At 35.5% G+C, this 19027-nt stretch overlaps 1 protein-coding gene and 2 non-coding genes across 5 annotated transcripts in view; all 3 read right to left on the bottom strand.

The window, feature by feature from the left end:
* Positions 1–1144: 1144 nt before the first annotated feature.
* The window catches only part of SLC25A16 (solute carrier family 25 member 16), a 50412-nt gene continuing 32529 nt past the window's right edge, over positions 1145–19027 (bottom strand). For 2 of the 3 annotated variants that reach the window (XM_055325622.1, XM_055325623.1), the window contains 5 exons: positions 13083–13204; positions 12680–12746; positions 7996–8158; positions 4120–4188; positions 1145–3405 (listed from right to left, as the gene is read on the bottom strand). In XM_055325622.1, the coding sequence (XP_055181597.1) occupies positions 3249–3405; positions 4120–4188; positions 7996–8158; positions 12680–12746; positions 13083–13204 (578 nt within the window). In that variant the 3' untranslated portion in view covers positions 1145–3248. Of the gene's footprint in view, positions 3434–4119; positions 4189–7995; positions 8159–12679; positions 12747–13082; positions 13205–19027 lie in introns of all 3 variants that reach the window. The other variant, XM_055325624.1, reaches the window with a different exon arrangement.
* Positions 6602–6684, bottom strand: LOC129510023 (small Cajal body-specific RNA 18). The gene has a single exon (XR_008664480.1). It is a non-coding gene; the product is annotated as a small Cajal body-specific RNA 18 (non-coding RNA).
* On the bottom strand, positions 6742–6879 carry LOC129510027 (small Cajal body-specific RNA 17). Its single transcript, XR_008664484.1, has one exon. It is a non-coding gene; the product is annotated as a small Cajal body-specific RNA 17 (non-coding RNA).

Below are 19027 nucleotides of genomic sequence, written 5' to 3'. Positions count from 1 at the left end.
GTAAGTCCTCAGGAAATACACATGACAAATATATGTTATTTGTCATTGATGTCCAGGGCCTCAGTGTCTTATTCAAAGAACAGCTGTGAGCAATTGTGTAAAGTGTTCAGTTGATTTCTATGAAACCAAATGAATTTTTCAAATTGCTCTTCCCAGGGAATGTTTGTGCCTTCTCTCTACTGAACATAAAGTCTCCAAAAACAGGAACCACGCCATCTTTCTTTAGCAAACATCACTGAGTACCTATTATGGTGCCAAACCCTGTGCTCCTGATAGGGAATATGAAGGCAGAGCTCTGCCCCTGAGAGAAACAATTGGGGCAACATACCATATGTTTACCATAAAGTGTAGTACATACTCTACTAGAGAAATACCTGCTGTTAGATACTATTGGACATACAAATCAGACTAAGTACACAGCTAATAGCCCTCCCAAGGTAAGTTCTCCATAATGCTGACATAATGCCTGACACACAATGGGTGCTGAATAAATGGATGTTGAATATCCAGAGAGGTATTAGGGTAAGATACTATCATATATATCTTTCTAACTCCATACCCTTGAGAGCTAGGAGTGGTACTTCACTTACCAATCCCTAAGACCAGATCACTGTCTCATTCTATAGATCAAAGGACTATTCCTACAAAGGGCAGGAACAGTAACAATGGAAATCAAAACAGAAAAAGTCAATCTTTGAGACGCCTGGGTGGCTCAGCGGTTTAGCGCCTGCCTTTGGCCCAAGGCGTGATCCTGGAGTCCCTGGATCAAGTCCCACATCAGGCTCCCTCCCGGTCTGGCTCCTGCTTCTCCCTCTGCCTATGTCTCTGTCTCTCTCTCTCTCTCTGTGTCTCTCATGAATAAATAAAATACTAAAACAATAGTTGATCTTCATTGGAAGATAGCCTAGCAAGATACACTTTGGGTTATGAATCTGAAATAAATCAGATATAAATATAGTCATTATTTTAAATATTCTTCTGTTGTGACTACTTATGTTTAGCATTTGTACTTCAATAATGTGAAGTTTTTAAAAATAATGTGAATAGTTAAAAAAAAGAGAATGCCAAAATATAAATAAAATTTATTTATTTATTAAAGATTTTATTTATTAAAAAAAAAGATTTTATTTATTTATTCATGAGATACACAGAAAGAGAGGCAGAGACATAGGCAGAAGGAGGAGAAGCAGGCTCCACACAAGGAGCCCGATGCAGGACTTGATCCTGGGAATCCAGGATCATGCCCTGAGCCAAAGGCAGAGACGCCCAACCACTGAGCCACCCAGGCGTCCCTAAAATTTATTTTTAATATCCTATGTAGGGATCCCTGGGTGGCGCAGCGGTTTGGTGCCTGCCTTTGGCCCGGGGCGCGATCCTGGAGACCCGGGATTGAATCCCACGTCGGGCTCCCGGTGCATGGAGCCTGCTTCTCTCTCTGCGCCCCCCCCGCTGTGACTATCATAAATAAATTAATTAATTAATAAAATAATAATATCCTATGTATTCTATAACAGACATAGAATGCAAATTTTTATTTAAAAAAATATTTGCAGTTCTTTTTTATTGATAACATAACCGAGATACTTATTTTATACATTTAAATTATCTTGAGATTTGATAACAATATTTAGCTACAATGTAGCCCAGGAATGAAAATATACAAAATAGTTTTAAGAACACATATATTTCTACCTGTGGGTACACTTACAAATCATACAAAGATACATATTTATTTTAAAATAAAGACTTTGAAAATGAAACCAGTTCATCTAATTTTTACCAACGCATGACAAAATCTTTTATGCAGACAAAATTTGAAGCAGAAATAACACTTTCAACTTAGTTTTCTAATACGTCAATTAGATGGTAACTAGACTTATTGTGGTGATTATATTGCAGTAAATACAAATATTGAATCATTACATTGTGCACCTGAAACTAATATATTGTTATATGTCAATTTTACCTCAATACAAAAATTATAAAGTTAGAGCAATTAAAATAGTTTGCATTGATCAAAAAAAAAATCACAATCAATTCTACAAATCACTATTTCTGGACAGAATTATAATTGTTCCCTTCCCATTTCTGTCATGCTTACAATAAAAGATAAAAAGTGTTCTAAACACAATAAATGGAATTCTTATATTTTAAACTATTTTAATATGAAGAATAACAATTAAATCATGTTTTACGTTTCTACTTAAGTTTATATTGCACTAAAATTATTTTACATGGAAGAACTAGTCAATGTATCATGATAAAATACCTTAGAAACATTCTTTGACATTCACATCTATATTAATGGATATTTCACAGTCCATTTAAATTTCCTAGTGTATACCAAATGACCTAACAAAAACAAATCTATAATGCTAATCTGTTTTGAAAGCAAAGATATTCAGTATTTATTATTACTGCCTTTGAGGAATACATTGACTTTTAAAAACAAATTTAAGTCAGTCATAGTACCTAGAAATAACAGTTGAGCAATACCTGAAAATTCTTCATTTATTGTTGAGTTTCTACAAGACTAATTTTTAAATACAACATTTATTTTATTTAAAAACAGAGAAAAACTGTCAGTCCTTCTATGCAGTGGAGCAGAGTTAAGAGAGATAAGAATAATCTTCAATGCTGGCTTCTAAGCTACAGGTTTTTAAATTTACTTTCTTTTTTAATTTTAGTAATCTCTACACCCAAAGTGGGCTCAAAATTATGACCCCAAGATTAAGAGTTGCATGCTCCTCTGGGTGGGCCAGCCCGGTGCCCCCCTAAGCTATGTTTTATATGACTTAAAAATTCATTTTTCATCATTCTACTGCAATATAACCAAGCCTATTTATAATAATAATAATAATAATAATAACCAATGTTAGAGTCTTTGAAATCATGATTATAAATAAAGCTTGGAATTAAAGCATGATAAAGCCAATAGCAAGCTCTTGAATCCCATTTTAAGTTTGTTCTACTTGCAAATAACACTTTAAAACAGTTTCAAATAACATCACTGATTAGCCAGCATCAGCTTAGGAATTTTTTCAACGTTCTAAGGTATAACTTTTGGCATCAAAAAGCACAGTAAGCACTTTTGATTTGTGATGAATAAAAAAATCAAGTATAAAATAGCAGTGGTTCCTGTGACAAGGCAAATATCCCCCTTCAAGTAATATTCTCCCTAAAATTAAAGTAACATTTTATTTCTCCCTCGGAGATTTTACTAAGGAAAAAAAAAATCATGATTTTCTTTAGTTGAGGTGAAAAAACTGCTTCATAAGTTCATATGTTGTAAAAGCTACTGCTTGAGAGGGAACACAGCGAATGTAATTAAGAGATAAACCACGATATAATCCTCTTCGAATTCCATGGTGTCCATAGACGTACTTCATAGTCTCCCACATGGTACTGAAAGACAATGGTTATATGATGACACCTTTATACCCACTCATGAAGAGACAATTTCAAAATCCATAATACCATTTTTAATTTTTTATAAAGGAGTTTTTTCTTTTAAAAGATTTTGAGACAGAGAGAGCACACATGCGGAAGCACATGAGCAAGGGGAGGAGCATAATGAGAAGCAGGCTCCCTCCTGAGCAAGGAGCCCTATGTAATCCTGGGACTCTGGAATCATGATCCAAAGGCAGATGCTTGACCAACTGAACCACGAGGTGCCCCCATAATAGCATTTCTAAAAGAAGCCAAAATGCCATCTTGACTAGTTTTTGGAAGGAAAGTGTAAAAAAATAAGCTGAAAATTCACAATAAAGCAGCACTTCATTCCAAGTACAAGCACTATGTACAGAATTGCCTGGCTTATTAATACATCTATTCTGTTTGGATTATGTCTGTAACATTCACTGGCAACACTATTTCATAATAATATCTAGACTACTGGTAAGACCACAGTCCTATCTCCCTACTTACTTTATTTTATTTTATTTTATTTTATTTTATTTTATTTTATTTTATTTTATTTTATTTTATTATTTTATTTTATTTTATTTTATTTTATTTTATTTTATTTTATTTTATTTTATTTTATTTTGGTACCAGGAGTGGGGTTACTTTAAGCATTACATTTCCTAAAGAAAATGATCAATGACATAGAGAACTTACAGGCACTTTTCAAATTCTGGAAGAGCAGTTCCTAACTGCATTCGCCGACGAGTTACATCAAATGGGTAGCTAAAAGAAGAAAAAGGCAAAAGGACTTAAAAATGACTTTTAGTGTTCTATTCAACAATTCTTGATTACAAAGCCCTATATATTATTTCCTTAGGAAAGAATGCATTCCTATGCCTTTATTGTCTAATCTAGGAGTATATAAGCACATGAATAAATCAAATAGCAATACAGAGATCTTGCTTTTGCTTATGTGAGTCCATTGGTTAGATGATTCTTCTCTCTCATCACTTCAATATAGAGTTCTATTCATTCCTCGGGGCCAAATTAAATGCCACTTTCTGAAGATTTAAACTGGATATTTTTCATTGTTGGAACCCTAAGACAAGGTTTCTCAACTTTGTCATTGACATTTTAGGTTAGGTAATATTTAGCTATGGGGGTCTATCTTGTGCACTGTGGGATGTTTAAGTGCATCCCTGGCCTCTACCTACTACATGCCAGTAGCATACCCTCGGCTTGACAGCCAAAATTGTCTCCAGACATTAATAAATGTCCACTGGAAGCAAAATCACCCCTAGTTGAGAACCACTACTCTAAGAGTATTCAGCAAGTCCCCCTGTATATAGCAGACAATAAAAATGTTTCCTTATGGGCAAAAATAAACAATTACAGATACGGCATTTAGAAGATAGAAAATTCTATGTAAAAAAAATTACCTGAAATGAAATACATAAAAGTAGCCTCTTTTTAGGAGTGTGACCCCAGGTGATTTTTTAAAATTCCTTTAATTTTGCTAATATTGACTACCTGTGTTAGGTTCTGTGCTAAACAATTTATGTAAATTATCTCATTCCATCTTCAAAACTACATGAAATAGGTACTATCATCCCACCATTAAGAAAACCCTGCAGCCTGGGGTGTGATCCTGGAGACCTGGGATCGAGTCCCACATCGGGCTCCCTGCGTGGAGCCTGCTTCTCCCTCTGTCTGTGTCTCTGCCCCTCTCTCTCTGTGTCTATGAATAAAAAAATAAAATCTTTTAAAAAAATAAAAAAGAAAGAAAGAAAACTGAATCTTGGGCAGCCCCGGTGGCTCAGTGGTTTAGCGCCACCTTTGGCCCGGGGTGTGATCCTGGAGACCTGGGATTGAGTCCCACACCAGGCTTCCTGCATGGAGGCTGCTTCTCCCTCTGCCTGTGTCTCTGCCTCTCTCTCTCTCTCTCTCTCTCTCTCTCTCTCTGAGTCTGTCATGAATAAATAAGTAAAATCTTAAAAAAAAAACCTTAAAAAAAAATTGAATCTTAGAGACATTCTCCAGTATCACAGAGCTACTTTCTACTTTCCTATTCAAAGATCTCCGTGGTAACTTAATATATACCTAAGTGATACACAACAAAAACAGTAAAATACTTTTATATACATTTATATTTACAATGAAATGTTGTAATTAAAAAGAAACTACATTTTGTAACCAAACAGCTTAAGAAATAACATTACCAATCACTGAAGTTCCATATACATTTTAAAAGCATCTCCAGGAATTATTTTTTAATGAAGGTTGTAAGAGGAAGGAACTTTATGGGAATTAAGGGACAAAAACCTCAACCCGAAAGATTCAGTTTCAGAGAAAAGATGTATGTGAGTACAAGGAATTGGTTAGTAGAAAGGAGAGAATGTAAGAAGACCAGGTACAAGGGAAATAACAATGGGAAAGAAAGAAAAAAAGCACTCTAGGCAGTATTCTACAGTAAAAAACAAGACAGAATGCTAATTGAAAACGTACAATATGAAAATTGATTTCAAGGTATTTCCAGGGCTAGAAGGTTCATGGTTATAGTAACAAACAGTAAAGCTAGGAGCTGAGGATTGTCACCAGGAGAAAGACAAGTAATGTCTGAACTATGAAGTTTGCAGTGATGGCAGAAGTCCAAGTAGAAACATCCAAGAGCCTGCTAGAGAAGTAATGGAGAGACAGTAATAGGAGACTTAAATAGAATTTGTTATCTGTGCAGAAGTGACCACTGAAACCATAAAGATAGATGAACTATTCTAGATATTTATAGGAAGAGAAGAGGATTAAACTCAGGCAAGGGCCTTAAAAAAAATCAGCATGGATAGGTAGGAAGAGGAGGACATGAATCAGCAGGACACCTGAAAACTGAAAAGCGAAGGCTGGGAAAGTTGATCGCCAAGAGAGGGTACTGTGACAAAAAACCCAGAATTAGAACAATTGGAAGGAAGCAAAAGGACCGAGAGGAAGCCTTTGGACCTGGTAAGAGTCAAGAGGTATAGTATATAGCCTAAGAAAAGAAGTGAGAGAAAAAAGGCAGATCTTAAGAATCTAAATTACAAGTGAGTAGCAAAGAAAAAAGGCAGTAAAAGCAAGAAGAGAATCAGAACAGCTGGAGAGTGATCATGTTTCTATAAATGAGCCAGGTTCCACAGCCAGGTTTTCACACCCCCCCCCCCCCCCCAGGTCTCAGTCGGCTCTCAGCATCCACTCCATCATCTGGTTCCTAGAACTCAGATTGTGCAGTGGTCACGTCATCATCGACCGGGGCTCGCAGCTATGGGGCAAGGGCCTCCCCAACCACCCCCGCCTCCCTGCCTCCCCACCCCGGTCCCCAGCCCCACCTTACCCCACACGTTTTCATAATCCTCTCAGGCTCCGAGTCAGCTGTGCCAAGCGGAGCTCGATCATTTAAGGAAAATACCGCGAGCTCACAAGAGGGCTACATTGGGGACTTGGGGACTTCCTGCGCTTCCAGCCCCACCACCGCCCCTCTCCCCACAGCCAGGTTTTCAAAAATAAACCAACATACCTTTTCTTCTTTACCTTCAACCTAGTATGATTTGCTTCTACAGACAAGTACACTGAATCTGGTTTCACAAAGGCAATCCTTAATTGTAAAGTCCAATAAACACCTTATGTTTCAGTATTTATCTTACTTTGACTTTTCTTTTTCGTTGGATACTCTTTTTTGTCTTTGTGACACTATTACTTCCTGTTTCTCAGGATATTCCTCAGTCACAGAAAGCTTTTCTTCACGTTCGTGAAAAGCTCCTGCAAGTGTTCCAGCCTCTTTTTATCTCATCTACTCAATCTCTCTTGGGCTGGGAAATTCTTGGAAGTTACCTTTCCAATTAAAATATAGTAATACCTTTATCTATATTCCCACTACAACTTATATTAATATATAACTCCATTGTATTGCCACTGTCTTAAGAATATAGGCTTGTTGAGAAAATAACTTTGTTTTTCCTTTAGCAAGTATCTCAAAGCCTACTACACTGCCTGGCACAAAGGAGGCCTTCAAGATTTAGTGCCAGAAAAGTGCCTCCTCTCCTTCACTCTCTCTCTCATTCTTTCTCTCTCTCTCTCTTTCACAAACACACACAAATGACTCAAATTTCAAAAACCCATAAAGGCAAATTCATGAGAAAATATGAAGAATTAGTAATTCTTTATAGCTTACTTTCTTTTTTTTCTTTCATTAAAAAAAATTTTTGTTTTAAAGATTTTATTTTTAACTAATCTCTACACCCAATATGGGGTTTGAACTTAAAACTCCAAGCTCAAGAGTTGCAGACTCTATCAGCTGATCCAGCCAAGTGGCCCTCTTTCTTTTATATGAATCCACAAAAATTTTGATAGGTTCAAACTAATCGGTCAACATGGCATCTAATTATTTATAATATGCTTAAAGTGCAGGTACATCTGGAAAAATGTATTAGATTACTGCTTATATTTTGCAAGGGATCCTGTGTTTTAATAATCTATTAGAAAAAATAAAATGATTTAACTGACACTGAAAATCAAGATTGAGAAATTGCAATTTGATTGAATTAAGTTGATGAAGAGACTTACGATATTGTTTGTGCTATTGCTCCAGCAACACCACCACAAAGTAAGTTTATGTGGGTTTTCAAAACTAAGACATTAGGATTGTCTGATGAAGGTCTGCCAAGAAGGGTAGGAGCATGGGAAAGCCCAACACTCTTTAAGGTACCAAAAGTAAAAAATGAAACACCTGAAAAACAAAATATAAATACACCAGAATGCTTTTAACATTACATGAACCATGAAAAGACACCATTCTTCATAATAAACAATTAACTCAAGAAACAAACTATACATTTCCTGATTTCTGATGTTTGGCTTAATATAAAAGAAAAAGGTTTAATTAATGTTTATAAATAACCTAGAGATGACAAAATAACTACCTATAAAAATTATAGGCATGGTTTTCACACGCTAATATATGCTGTAGTTTACTGAATAAAAAGGCAGAGTTGGTTATAAATGCCATCTTATGTATTAATAAAATTAAGTAGTTTCCCAAGGTTTCACATGAGTAAAAGTTAAATTCATGATTAATAATTACAAGTAAATATGGCAACTTATATTTACAATAATGATCATGATAAGATAAAGGTGAAAACTTCAGAAGTGACAAAGAAATTGTTTTTTTAACTCAGTGTCTAATTTTGTCTCAAATGAAGAGTTGTGACCATGAGAGAAATGTTCATATTGGATCACGAAATCCAATATGAATTAGTGAAATCTAATAAATATTAAATTATCAATAACACGCACTTGGTGTGTGAACATTTACATGATTTTATAATAGACCCATTAAAGTCTTACTTTCACAAAATCAAGAATAGAATTTAAGCAATCCTATCAACTATACTCAAGGTAACTTGATACCTATTAAATTTTAAAATATATTTAAAGTATGCTCTATACTTAACAAGAAATGAGCACTAACAAAAATTCAGTCGAGGAGAATACTTCAATATATGCATTTATTCTTTATACAAAATTCTTATATAATATTTGAATTGATGGCATACAATTATAGAATATTCATATACTTTTATATTTGGGAAATCTATTTTAAAGACTTAATCTAGGGCAGCATGGGTGGCTCAGTGGTTTAGTGCCATCTTCAGCTCAGGGACTGATCCTGGAGGCCCGGGATAGAGTCCCACGTTAGGCTCCCTGCACGGAGCCTGCTTCTCCCTCTGCTTGTGTGTCTGCCTCTCTCTCTCTCTGTGTCTCGCATGAGTAAATAAATAAAATCTTTAAAAAACAAAAAATAAAATAAAGGCAATCTAAAATTTGAAAAAGCTCACAGTGAGGAAATACATAGCAAATTAAATGTAAGTTGGAAAAATCAGAAATACCTAAATGTGGAATAATATTCAGTGAAATATGATACAACTAATAAAAATGACATTTGTGAAGAGTATTCAAATATATGAAAAATGTTTGAGAAATGGAGAAATAAAATTATATATATACTATAATTAGGTTAAAATCTATTTTAAAAACAAAAAACTTAGAGTAGAAAATAGAGCAAAAAAATTACAGAGTTCTGCTTCCAACATAATGGCAATCTAGGTATTCTGAATGACTTTGTCATTGCTATTGTTGTTGCAAAAAAGGATGAGAAGGAGAACCCGGGGACTATAGCCTTCCAACAACATAAGCTGGAGCCCACTTGGGAGATATAGGACCATGAGAGTGGTGAAGTGACTCTATATAATGAAGCCAAGAGCCACAAAGCTATTGAGATGGATCATGCCACTGGGTCTGCAGAAGATGGAATCGCTGGGTCTGAAACTCAGAGATTATGGTCAAGTAATGGGGTCATAATTAAAGGCCACCAACCATAGGAGGGAGCAAAATAAATTTACATATTTATAAAAGAATGGGTAAGGGAAGGGTTCAGAAAAATAAGACAGATATATTTTAAAACATGAAAAGAAAAGCCATAGGTAGAAATCAAATAGCAAAGGATAGAAAGTACAAATGTATGAAAAATCACAACTATTAGGTGGGTAAATTGACAAAGATTTTACAGACCAGATTTTTAAAAATAATCAGTTACATAATGGTTGCAAAAGAAATACTTAAAACATAAAGACATGAAAAGGTAGAAAATAAAAGGATGAAAAAAGATATACTAGGCAAATATTAACTTGGATATGTCCAAAAACTAATCATGAGTTAAGGGGAGGAGGTGGGGATTTGAACAATGATAATATACTAGATGATACTGAGAATTTTTTTTAAAGTTCATAATGGTGTGTGATTATGCTTTAAAAAAAGAGCATAGAGAGCTGAATCCTGAAATACTATGGATGAAATAAAACGACTTTAAAACAATATGGGATAAAAGGAGAGTTTTTAGGGGCATAGATGAAACAAGACTGGTCTTGATTTGATCATTGTTGAAGGTAGGTGCTAGGTGAATGGTGGCTCTTTTATTGTCTACTTTTGAATATGTTTGAAAATTTCCACATTTTAAGTAAAAACAGTAAAATAATAAACTCATGTAATGCAGCTAAAGCAGGATTTGGGGGGTAGGGTGAGGCGAAGGCCTACATTAGGAAAAAAAAACCCCAAAGGTTGAAAATGAATGAAGCAAGAATCCAACTGAAGAATAAAACTGAGGAAGGAGATAAGAAATGAACAAGAATCAATGAAATGGAAAATAAAGGTAGACTAGAGAAGAAAACAAAAGTCAAAACTGATTCTTTGCAAAATATAATAACTGATAAAACAAATAAAAATGAAAAAAGGGACACAATAGAGCAGATGTAAAAACCTTTGAAAAATAAGGGAAATCTTTTGCCAAAAAATTGAAAACTAATACCAAAGGGTCAAGTTGAAAATGGTGAAGAAAGGTATGAACTACCAAAAATGGTTCACAAAAGAGAAAAACCTGAATGGTCCTACACTGGGAATCCCTGGGTGGCTCAGCCGTTTAGTGCCTGCCTTTGGCCCTGGGCATGATTCTGGAGTCCCGGGATCGAGTCCTGCCATCAGGCTCCCTGCATGGAGCCTACTTCTCCCTCTGCCTGTGTCTCTGCCTCTCGCTCTCTGTCTCTCATGAATAAAAAAATAAAATCCTTAAAAAATAATAAAATTTAAAAATAAAAATCATCCACAATGAAAACTTTCAAGAAACAGATAATTCTAATCTTTTTATGGAGATTATTTCTGAACATGGAAAATGAGGAAATACTCTTCAACTCATTTATGAGATCTATATAACCTTGATACCCAAACCACACAAAGATATTACAAGAAAAGAAAATTAACAAGCTAATCTCATTTAGGAATACAGATGTAAAACTTCTAAAAAAAATTAGCAAACTTGATTCAATGCAATATAAAAAGGTCGTTATGTCATAACCAATTTGGGTTGATCTTAAAACATCTATTAATTTCAATTGTATTAACAGATTAAGGGAGAAAACTATATGATCACCTCCATATATGAAGGAAAGGGTGTCTGATAAAATTCAACACCAATTCAGATAAAAATTCTTACCAAAACTTCCTTAACGCCATACATGAACATTATGCTAAGTGAAGAAGTATTACAAACAGTCCCTTTAAAATCATTAAGGAGGGATCCCTGGGTGGCGCAGCGGTTTAGCGCCTGCCTTTGGCCCAGGGCGCGATCCTGGAGACCCGGGATCGAATCCCACGTCGGGCTCCCGGCGCATGGAGCCTGCTTCTCCCCCCTCCTGTGTCTCTGCCTCTCTCTCTCTCTCTCTCTCTCTCTCTCTCTCTCTCTCTCTCTGTGACTATCATAAATAAAAAATTTAAAAAAAATAAAAAATAAAAAAAAATAAAATCATTAAGGAGCCAAAATGCCCAGTATCATCACTTCTATTCACTGCTGCACCGTAGGTCCTTAGCTATTACAGTAGCTAAGATAAACATAAATAAATAAGGAAATAAGGATTAGAATGGAAATAGAAAAATGATATTATTTGTACAGAATATGAATTCCCCACACAGAAACCCCAAAGCATCTACAAGTAACACGGTGGCTGACTATAATTAATCAACAAGTAGGATAATGACTAGCTATAAGATGATATAAAATTAAATCAAGCAATAGACTGAAAATGTAATTTTCCAAAAGACACAACAGAGCTTAAATGGTATCTATAAATATGTCTAACAAAAATGTCCAAGATCTGTAAAAACTTCATTCAAAATCCTAATGGGGGGCAGCCCCGGTGGCGCAGCAGTTTAGCGCCACCTGCAGCCCAGGGTGTGATCCTGGAGACCCAGGATCAAGTCCCACATCGGGTTCCCTGCAGGGAGCCTGCTTCTCCCTCTGCCTGTGTCTCTGCCTCTCTCTGTCGCTCTGTGTCTCTATGAATAAATAAATAAAAATATTAAAAAAAAATCCTAATGGGGTTTTTGTGCAAAATCAAAACCGTGCATGGAATATTTATAGTTCTTACATTCCTTAAAAAAAAAAAAAAGGCATAAGGTAAAGGGACTTGTCCACCAAATATAAAGACGTGTAAAACTGTACTCTATTAAGTATTTTTAGAAATAGCACTATAGGTCACTGGGGAAAGGAGGGACTATTTAATAAATGGTGCTGGGTCAAATGTTTATCCTTAAGGAGGGAAAAACCAAATCCAGATGGAATAGGGGTTTGATACAAAATGCTAAAATTTAAAAATCATTATTAGGAAAAACTAATAAAAGATTCTGCCAAATTTCAAAATACCTGCATATGGAGCCATTCCTAATATAGTGGGCATCAGGCCTCTGTAAAATCCAAGGAAACCGCCCTCCTTTTGAATGAAGAAAAATTAGAAGTGAGATTAACATTGTGCTTATCATTATAAACATCAAAAAGCAAAAGCATATGTTACAATAGAAAAAATTACTCTGGGACCCACCCTGAAACATAGATGTATCATAATCATTAATATCATTCATAAATAAAAGTTTAAATAACATTCAAAATATTTTTTTAAATATAAAAGGACACATTAAAGGGGCACCTGGCTGGCTCAGCAGAGCTTAAGACTCTTGATCTTGTAGTCAAGAGTTCAAGCCCCATGTTGGGCACAGAGCTTACATTAAAAAATAAAACAAGACAGATGAGAAAAGTAAATGTGAAATACCTTTGCATAAATTGTTTTGAATGCATGAATAATTCCTGTGTAAGTGTGTTCCCCTTTCACCTGGAAAGCTAGGCGTACTCTCACCATATCAAGAGGGTAAGTACAGATAACTGCAGTCATACCTGAAAAAAAAAAGTAGAAACTTAAATGTAAAAGAATATGCATATATATACACATATATATACTACTAATGTATAAGTATACTATACAAATATATATAGTATACTATATATATATACTACTAATATATATACTAATATATATATATACTACTAATGATAGGAAATATATAAATATATATTGCTCTCAAATTATAGCAATGATGAAAATCTAATGAAATAAAAAATGATATTACTAATAGAATTATATCATAATACCATCAGCTGAAAAACAACCTTGTAAGCAAAGGGTCAGTTTGTAAAATATTTCCAAGTTCTTCCCACTGTGAAGTTATGTTATTAATACCAAAATAGTACAGTATAGGTGGATCATGAGTACTTTTTAAATTCTATTTCTTGTCTATTTCCAGGTAGGATACCAGAAAGGAAAAACTATTTCCTAGCACTAGGCAAGATATTTGACTTTTTACTTATTATCTCTAATCTTTTTTTTTTTAATTATCTCTAATCTTAAAATGAAGACATGCTTTACCTACCAAAGAGATCCTTATAAAAATAAAATAAAGGCATTTTTCTAAACTTCAAAGCATGATCATTATTTTCTTTTTAGTGTTTTGGTAAATTTGTTGTTGATGAAACATAATAAAAATATAAATGCTCATAGTCATAGAAAAAATTTGTTTTAGGAATAAAAATTTGATAAGCAAATTTAGTATTAAGTTCTAGATTTTCATCAATATAATAATTTTCAAATTGCATAAACTATCCAACTGAGCTATTTTTAATTAAATCATCTATCTTTAAAAGAAGTTTTACTTTTTAAAATTTTTATTTTAATTTCAGGATAGTTAACATACAGTGTTAAATTAGATTCAGGTGTACAGTATAGGGATTCAACAATTCTATACATTACTCAGTGCTCATCAAGATAAATATACTCCTAATCCCCTTTACCTACTTCACCTACATCCCCCCCATTTACCTCCACTAAAGCCATCTTTTGCTCCCTATAGTGGACTCTGGTTTTGTGGGGGTTTTTTTGGTAGTTTTTTATTCTGGTTTCTTTTATTCTCCCTCTTTGTTCATTTGTTTTGTTTCCTAAATTCCACATATAAGTGAAATCATTTGGTATTTTTCTCTCTCATTTTGCTTACCATTATATTCTCTAGCTCCATCTATGCCGTTTCAAATGGCAAGATTTCTTTTCTTTTTTTTTTTAACAGTTTAATAATAGTCCTGTGTGTATCTCTCACATCTTCTTTATCCACTTGGGCTGCTTCCATAATCTGGCTATTCTAAATAATGCTGCAATAAACATAGGTGTGCATACATTTTTTGGAATTAAAGTTTTAGGGATTCAACATGTATTCCTTGTATTGTATTCCTTGGATAAATATGCAGTAGTGGAATTACTGGATCAAATGGTAATTTTATTTTTAACTTCCATACGGTCTTCCACAATGACTGGTTTGCATTCCCACCAACAGTGCACAAGGGTACCTTTCTCTCCACATTATTGCCAATACTTGTTTCTTGAGTTTATTTTAGCCATTCTTTTTTTAAAATTAAGATTTTATTTGAGAGATGAAGCAAGAGTAAGCGTGAGACAGAGAACACGAGTGTGGTGAGAGGCAAAGGGAGGAGCAGACTCTGTGCCAAGCAGGGAGCATGACTTGGGGCTCAATGCCAGGATTCCAGGATCATGACCTGAGCAGAAGGCAGAAGCTTAACCGACTGAGCCACCCAGGTGCCCCTGTTTTTTACTTTTGTTGGTAGTTTCCTTCACTGTACAGAGCTTTTTATTTATTATTATTTTTTAAAATTTATTTGAGAGAGCATGGACAGGGGAAGGGGCAGGGGCAGAGGGACAAGCAGACTTTCCCCTGAGTGGGGACATGGGGTTTGATCCCAGGACCCTGAGATGATGACTTGAGCTAAAGTCAGACACTTAACTGAGCCACCCATGTGCCCCAATTTATTTATTTTCTTAAATTTTATTTTGAAGTAATCTCCACACCCAACGTGGGGCTCAAACACACAATCTTGAGATCAAGTATTGCACACTGAGCCAGCCAAGGGCCCCAGAACCTTTTTGTTTTGATGTAGCAAAAATCTATTTTTGTAAAATAGATTTCCTTACTTCTCAAAAAAAAAAATGTATGTTCAGTGTAGAAAAATTAGAAAAAAATAGATAATAAAATATTAAACATACACATATTTATCCACCATTAACAAGCACCTAAATATATAATATCCCAAACCTTTATATATGTACATTTACACACATGTAAACACATACGTGCTTAAAACTTATAATAATGTAATTCTGGGGCAGCTGGCTGGCTCAGTCAGTACAGCATTCAATTCTTGATCTTAGGGTCATGAGTTCAAGCCCCACAATAGGTGTAGAGATTACTACAAAATAAAAAATAAATTTAAAAACTATAATTCTATTTTGTAGTCAATTTTTTCTACTGTACATTACGTTGTGAACATCTTCCCATGTGAGAAAAACAATACCTGGATGTAACTTAATTTATTAAAATAATCACCTTAGTCTTTTAGGTGACTTTAGACTAATCGAATTTGCCATATGCTCCATTATTTGCTACATGATACTATAATTGCAAAAAATGCTTTTGTGAATGACCTTTTAGATAAATATTTTTGTGCATCATTTCCATTATAGATAAATTCCTAAAACAGAATTATTAGGGCAAAGAATAAAGCTTTTTTTTTTTTTAGATTTTATTTATTTATTCTTGAGAGACAGAGAAAGAGAGGCAGAAGAGACACAGGCGGAGAGAGAAGCAGGCTCCACTCCATGCAGGGAGCCCGACATGGGACTTGATCCCCGGTCCCCAGAACCACACCCTGGGCCGAAGGCGGCGCTAAACCGCTGAGCCACCCAGGCTGCCCAAGAATAAAGCTTTTAATAGAAATTGTCTTCCAGAAAGATTGTACCAATTTGTAATAAATGTCAGCCATAAGAATAAAAGTCTTATTTTCCGGGATCCCTGGGTGGCACAGCTGTTTAGCGCCTGCCTTTGGCCCAGGGTGCGATCTTGGAGACCCGGGATCGAATCCCACGTCAGGCTCCCGGTGCATGGAGACTGCTTCTCCCTCTCCCTCTGCCTCTCTCTCTCTCACTGTGTGTGCCTATCATGAATAAAAAAAAAAAAGTAAAAGAAACATAATCTTAAAAAAAGTCTTATTTTCCTGACTTCTCAGAAGTATTAAATATTAGATAATTAGAATATTCAATTATTGGATAATTTTCCCAGCATTTGATTGACAAAGAACATTCTCTCTTATTTTGGCTTGTTTCTTATATGACCCCCTCCCCTTTTTTGGTGGTTTTTTAACTTTATTTGACATTCAATTGTCAGTTCTCATTCACATTGATTGTATAGATTTTTGAAAGTGGTGCTAGATTTTTAAAGTGGTGCCAGAATTTTCAAAGTGGTTATCTATATAGTATATAGGTAACCAACAAATATATAGCTTCTTTGATAAATCTTTATCCTCATTATGTTTTCTGAACCACCTCACATGGATACAGAATGAGGGACACTCCTAATTCCTTTGGCCCACATAGTTTTGTTGAGTCTAATGTTAATGTGCACATCTGGAGTTTTCATCTCATTCAGGGAAAATTTCGGGATTTCTCTAAGTAGATGAGGCACATGCTCTTGAAGCCCACTCCATAGATATATTTGTGAATGGTAAGGGTGTGTTTCCTGGTCACTACCTTGTGGTCAAGAGAATAGCCTTCTTTTCACCACCCTTCTTTTGCAGAGCCATTCTGGGCTCAGGTTGGAAAGGAAGAGTGCAAGGTATTGTCATGACTTCCTTTTTCTATGTAGGCTTTTTAATTTTTTATTTTATTTTTTTTATGTAGGCTTTTTTAAAAAAGATTTTATTTATCTGACAGCATGCATAAGCAAGTGGAGCAGCAGGTAGAGGGAGAGAGAGAAGCAGGCTCCCTGCTGAGCAGAGAGCCCAACATGGGGCTCAATCCCAGGACCCTGGGATCATGACCCGAGCTGAAGGGAGACACTTAACTGACTGAGCCACCCAGGTGCCCCAAGATTTCATTTTTTTTAAACATTTATTTGAGAGAGTGTGTATGCATGTGACTGGAGGGAGGGGCAGAGGGAGAGAATCCCCAAGCAGACTCCCTACTGAGCACTCAATCCCACCACCCTTGAGATCACTACCTGAGCCAAAACTAAGTGCTGGACACTCAACCAACCAAGCCACCCAGATGTCCCTAAGATTTTAAGTAATTTCTACACCCAGTGTGGGGCTCAAACTCACACCCTGAGATGAAGAGTCACATGCTTCACCAAATGAGTCAACCAGATGCCTATATAGACTTGTAATACTACCTTATATTTTTTAATATTTTTTTAATAAAGATTTATTTGACAGAGAGAGCAAGAGCACAAGCAGAGGGAGCAGCAGAAATAGAGGGACAAGCAGACTCCTCAATGCAGGGAGCCTGATACAGGCCCAGGGCTCAAGCCCAGAACCCTGGGATCATGACCCAAGTCGAAGCTAGACACTTATTGGACTAAGCTACTCAGATGCCCCAAACTACCTTTTAAACATGATAAATTTTATCTTTTTCTTAGTCTTAACAAATAAAAATAAAATGTTTGTGCCACAACTTTGACTCAAAATAGCAAACAAGTAATATAAAAGTGGCAATTTAAAGTGATTACCAGGAAAAAATAAAAAATAAAAAAAAAAAAATAGGGGATCCCTGGGTGGCACAGTGGTTTGGCGCCTACCTTTGGCCCAGGGCGCGATCCTGGAGACCCGGGATCGAGTCCCACATCGGGCTAGCAGTGCATGGAGCCTGCTTCTCCCTCTGCCTGTGTCTCTGCCTCTCTCTCTCTCTCTGTGACTATCATAAATTAAAAATAATAATAAATAAATAAATAAATAAATAAATAAATAAATAAATAAATAAAAATAAATAAATAAATAAATAAATAAATAAATAAATAAATAAATAAATAAAGTGATTACCAGGGACTTAGGTCATGATCCCAGAGTCCTGGGATTGAGCCCCGCATAGGACTCCCTGCTCAGTGGGGAGTCTGCTTCTCCCTCTCCCTCTCCCTCTGCCCCTCTCCTCTGCTCATACTCTCTCTCCCTCAAATAAGTAAATAAAATCATAAAATAATTAATTTTTTTGAAAGGTGATTTCCATTCTAGGAGCTCCTGGGTTGCTCAGTTGGTTAAGCAAAACTTACTCTTGATTTATGCTCAGGTCATAATCTCAGGGTTGTGAAATCAAGCCCCAAGTCAGGCTCCATTCTGGGCCTGGAGTCTGCTTAAGATGTTCTCTCTCCCTCTCCCACACTTGTGCATGCATACTCTTTCCCTGTCTCCCTCTCTGAAAAAAAAAAAAAAGTAAAGGAAAAAAAGTTATTTCCATTCTCTTGGCCTAATTTAACTTTTTGGTCTAAAATTTTTTTCAGGGCAGCCCCAGTGGCCCAGCGGTTTAACGCTGCCTTTGGCCCACGGTATGATCCTGGAGACTCAGGATCGAGTCCCATGTCGGGCTCCCTGCATAGAGCCTGCTTCTCCCTCTGCCTGTGTCTCTGCCCCTCTCTCTCTCTCTGTGTCTCTCATGATTAAATAAATAAAAATCTTTAAACAAAACAAAACATTCGATTACTAAGTTCTTTTTTTTTTAAGATTTTATTTTGGAATATTTCATATTAAGAAGTGTAACAAAAGAATCAAAAGGCTGACCATTTTAAGGCTTGATTGTGCTGACACAACACAACTTGATTAATATTCAGATTTTGC

This window comes from Nyctereutes procyonoides, unplaced genomic scaffold (genome assembly GCF_905146905.1).
Source record: "Nyctereutes procyonoides isolate TBG_1078 unplaced genomic scaffold, NYPRO_anot_genome, whole genome shotgun sequence".
In the NCBI taxonomy this organism is placed as follows: Eukaryota; Metazoa; Chordata; class Mammalia; order Carnivora; family Canidae; genus Nyctereutes; species Nyctereutes procyonoides.
This window is presented reverse-complemented; position numbering and strand designations above follow the sequence as displayed.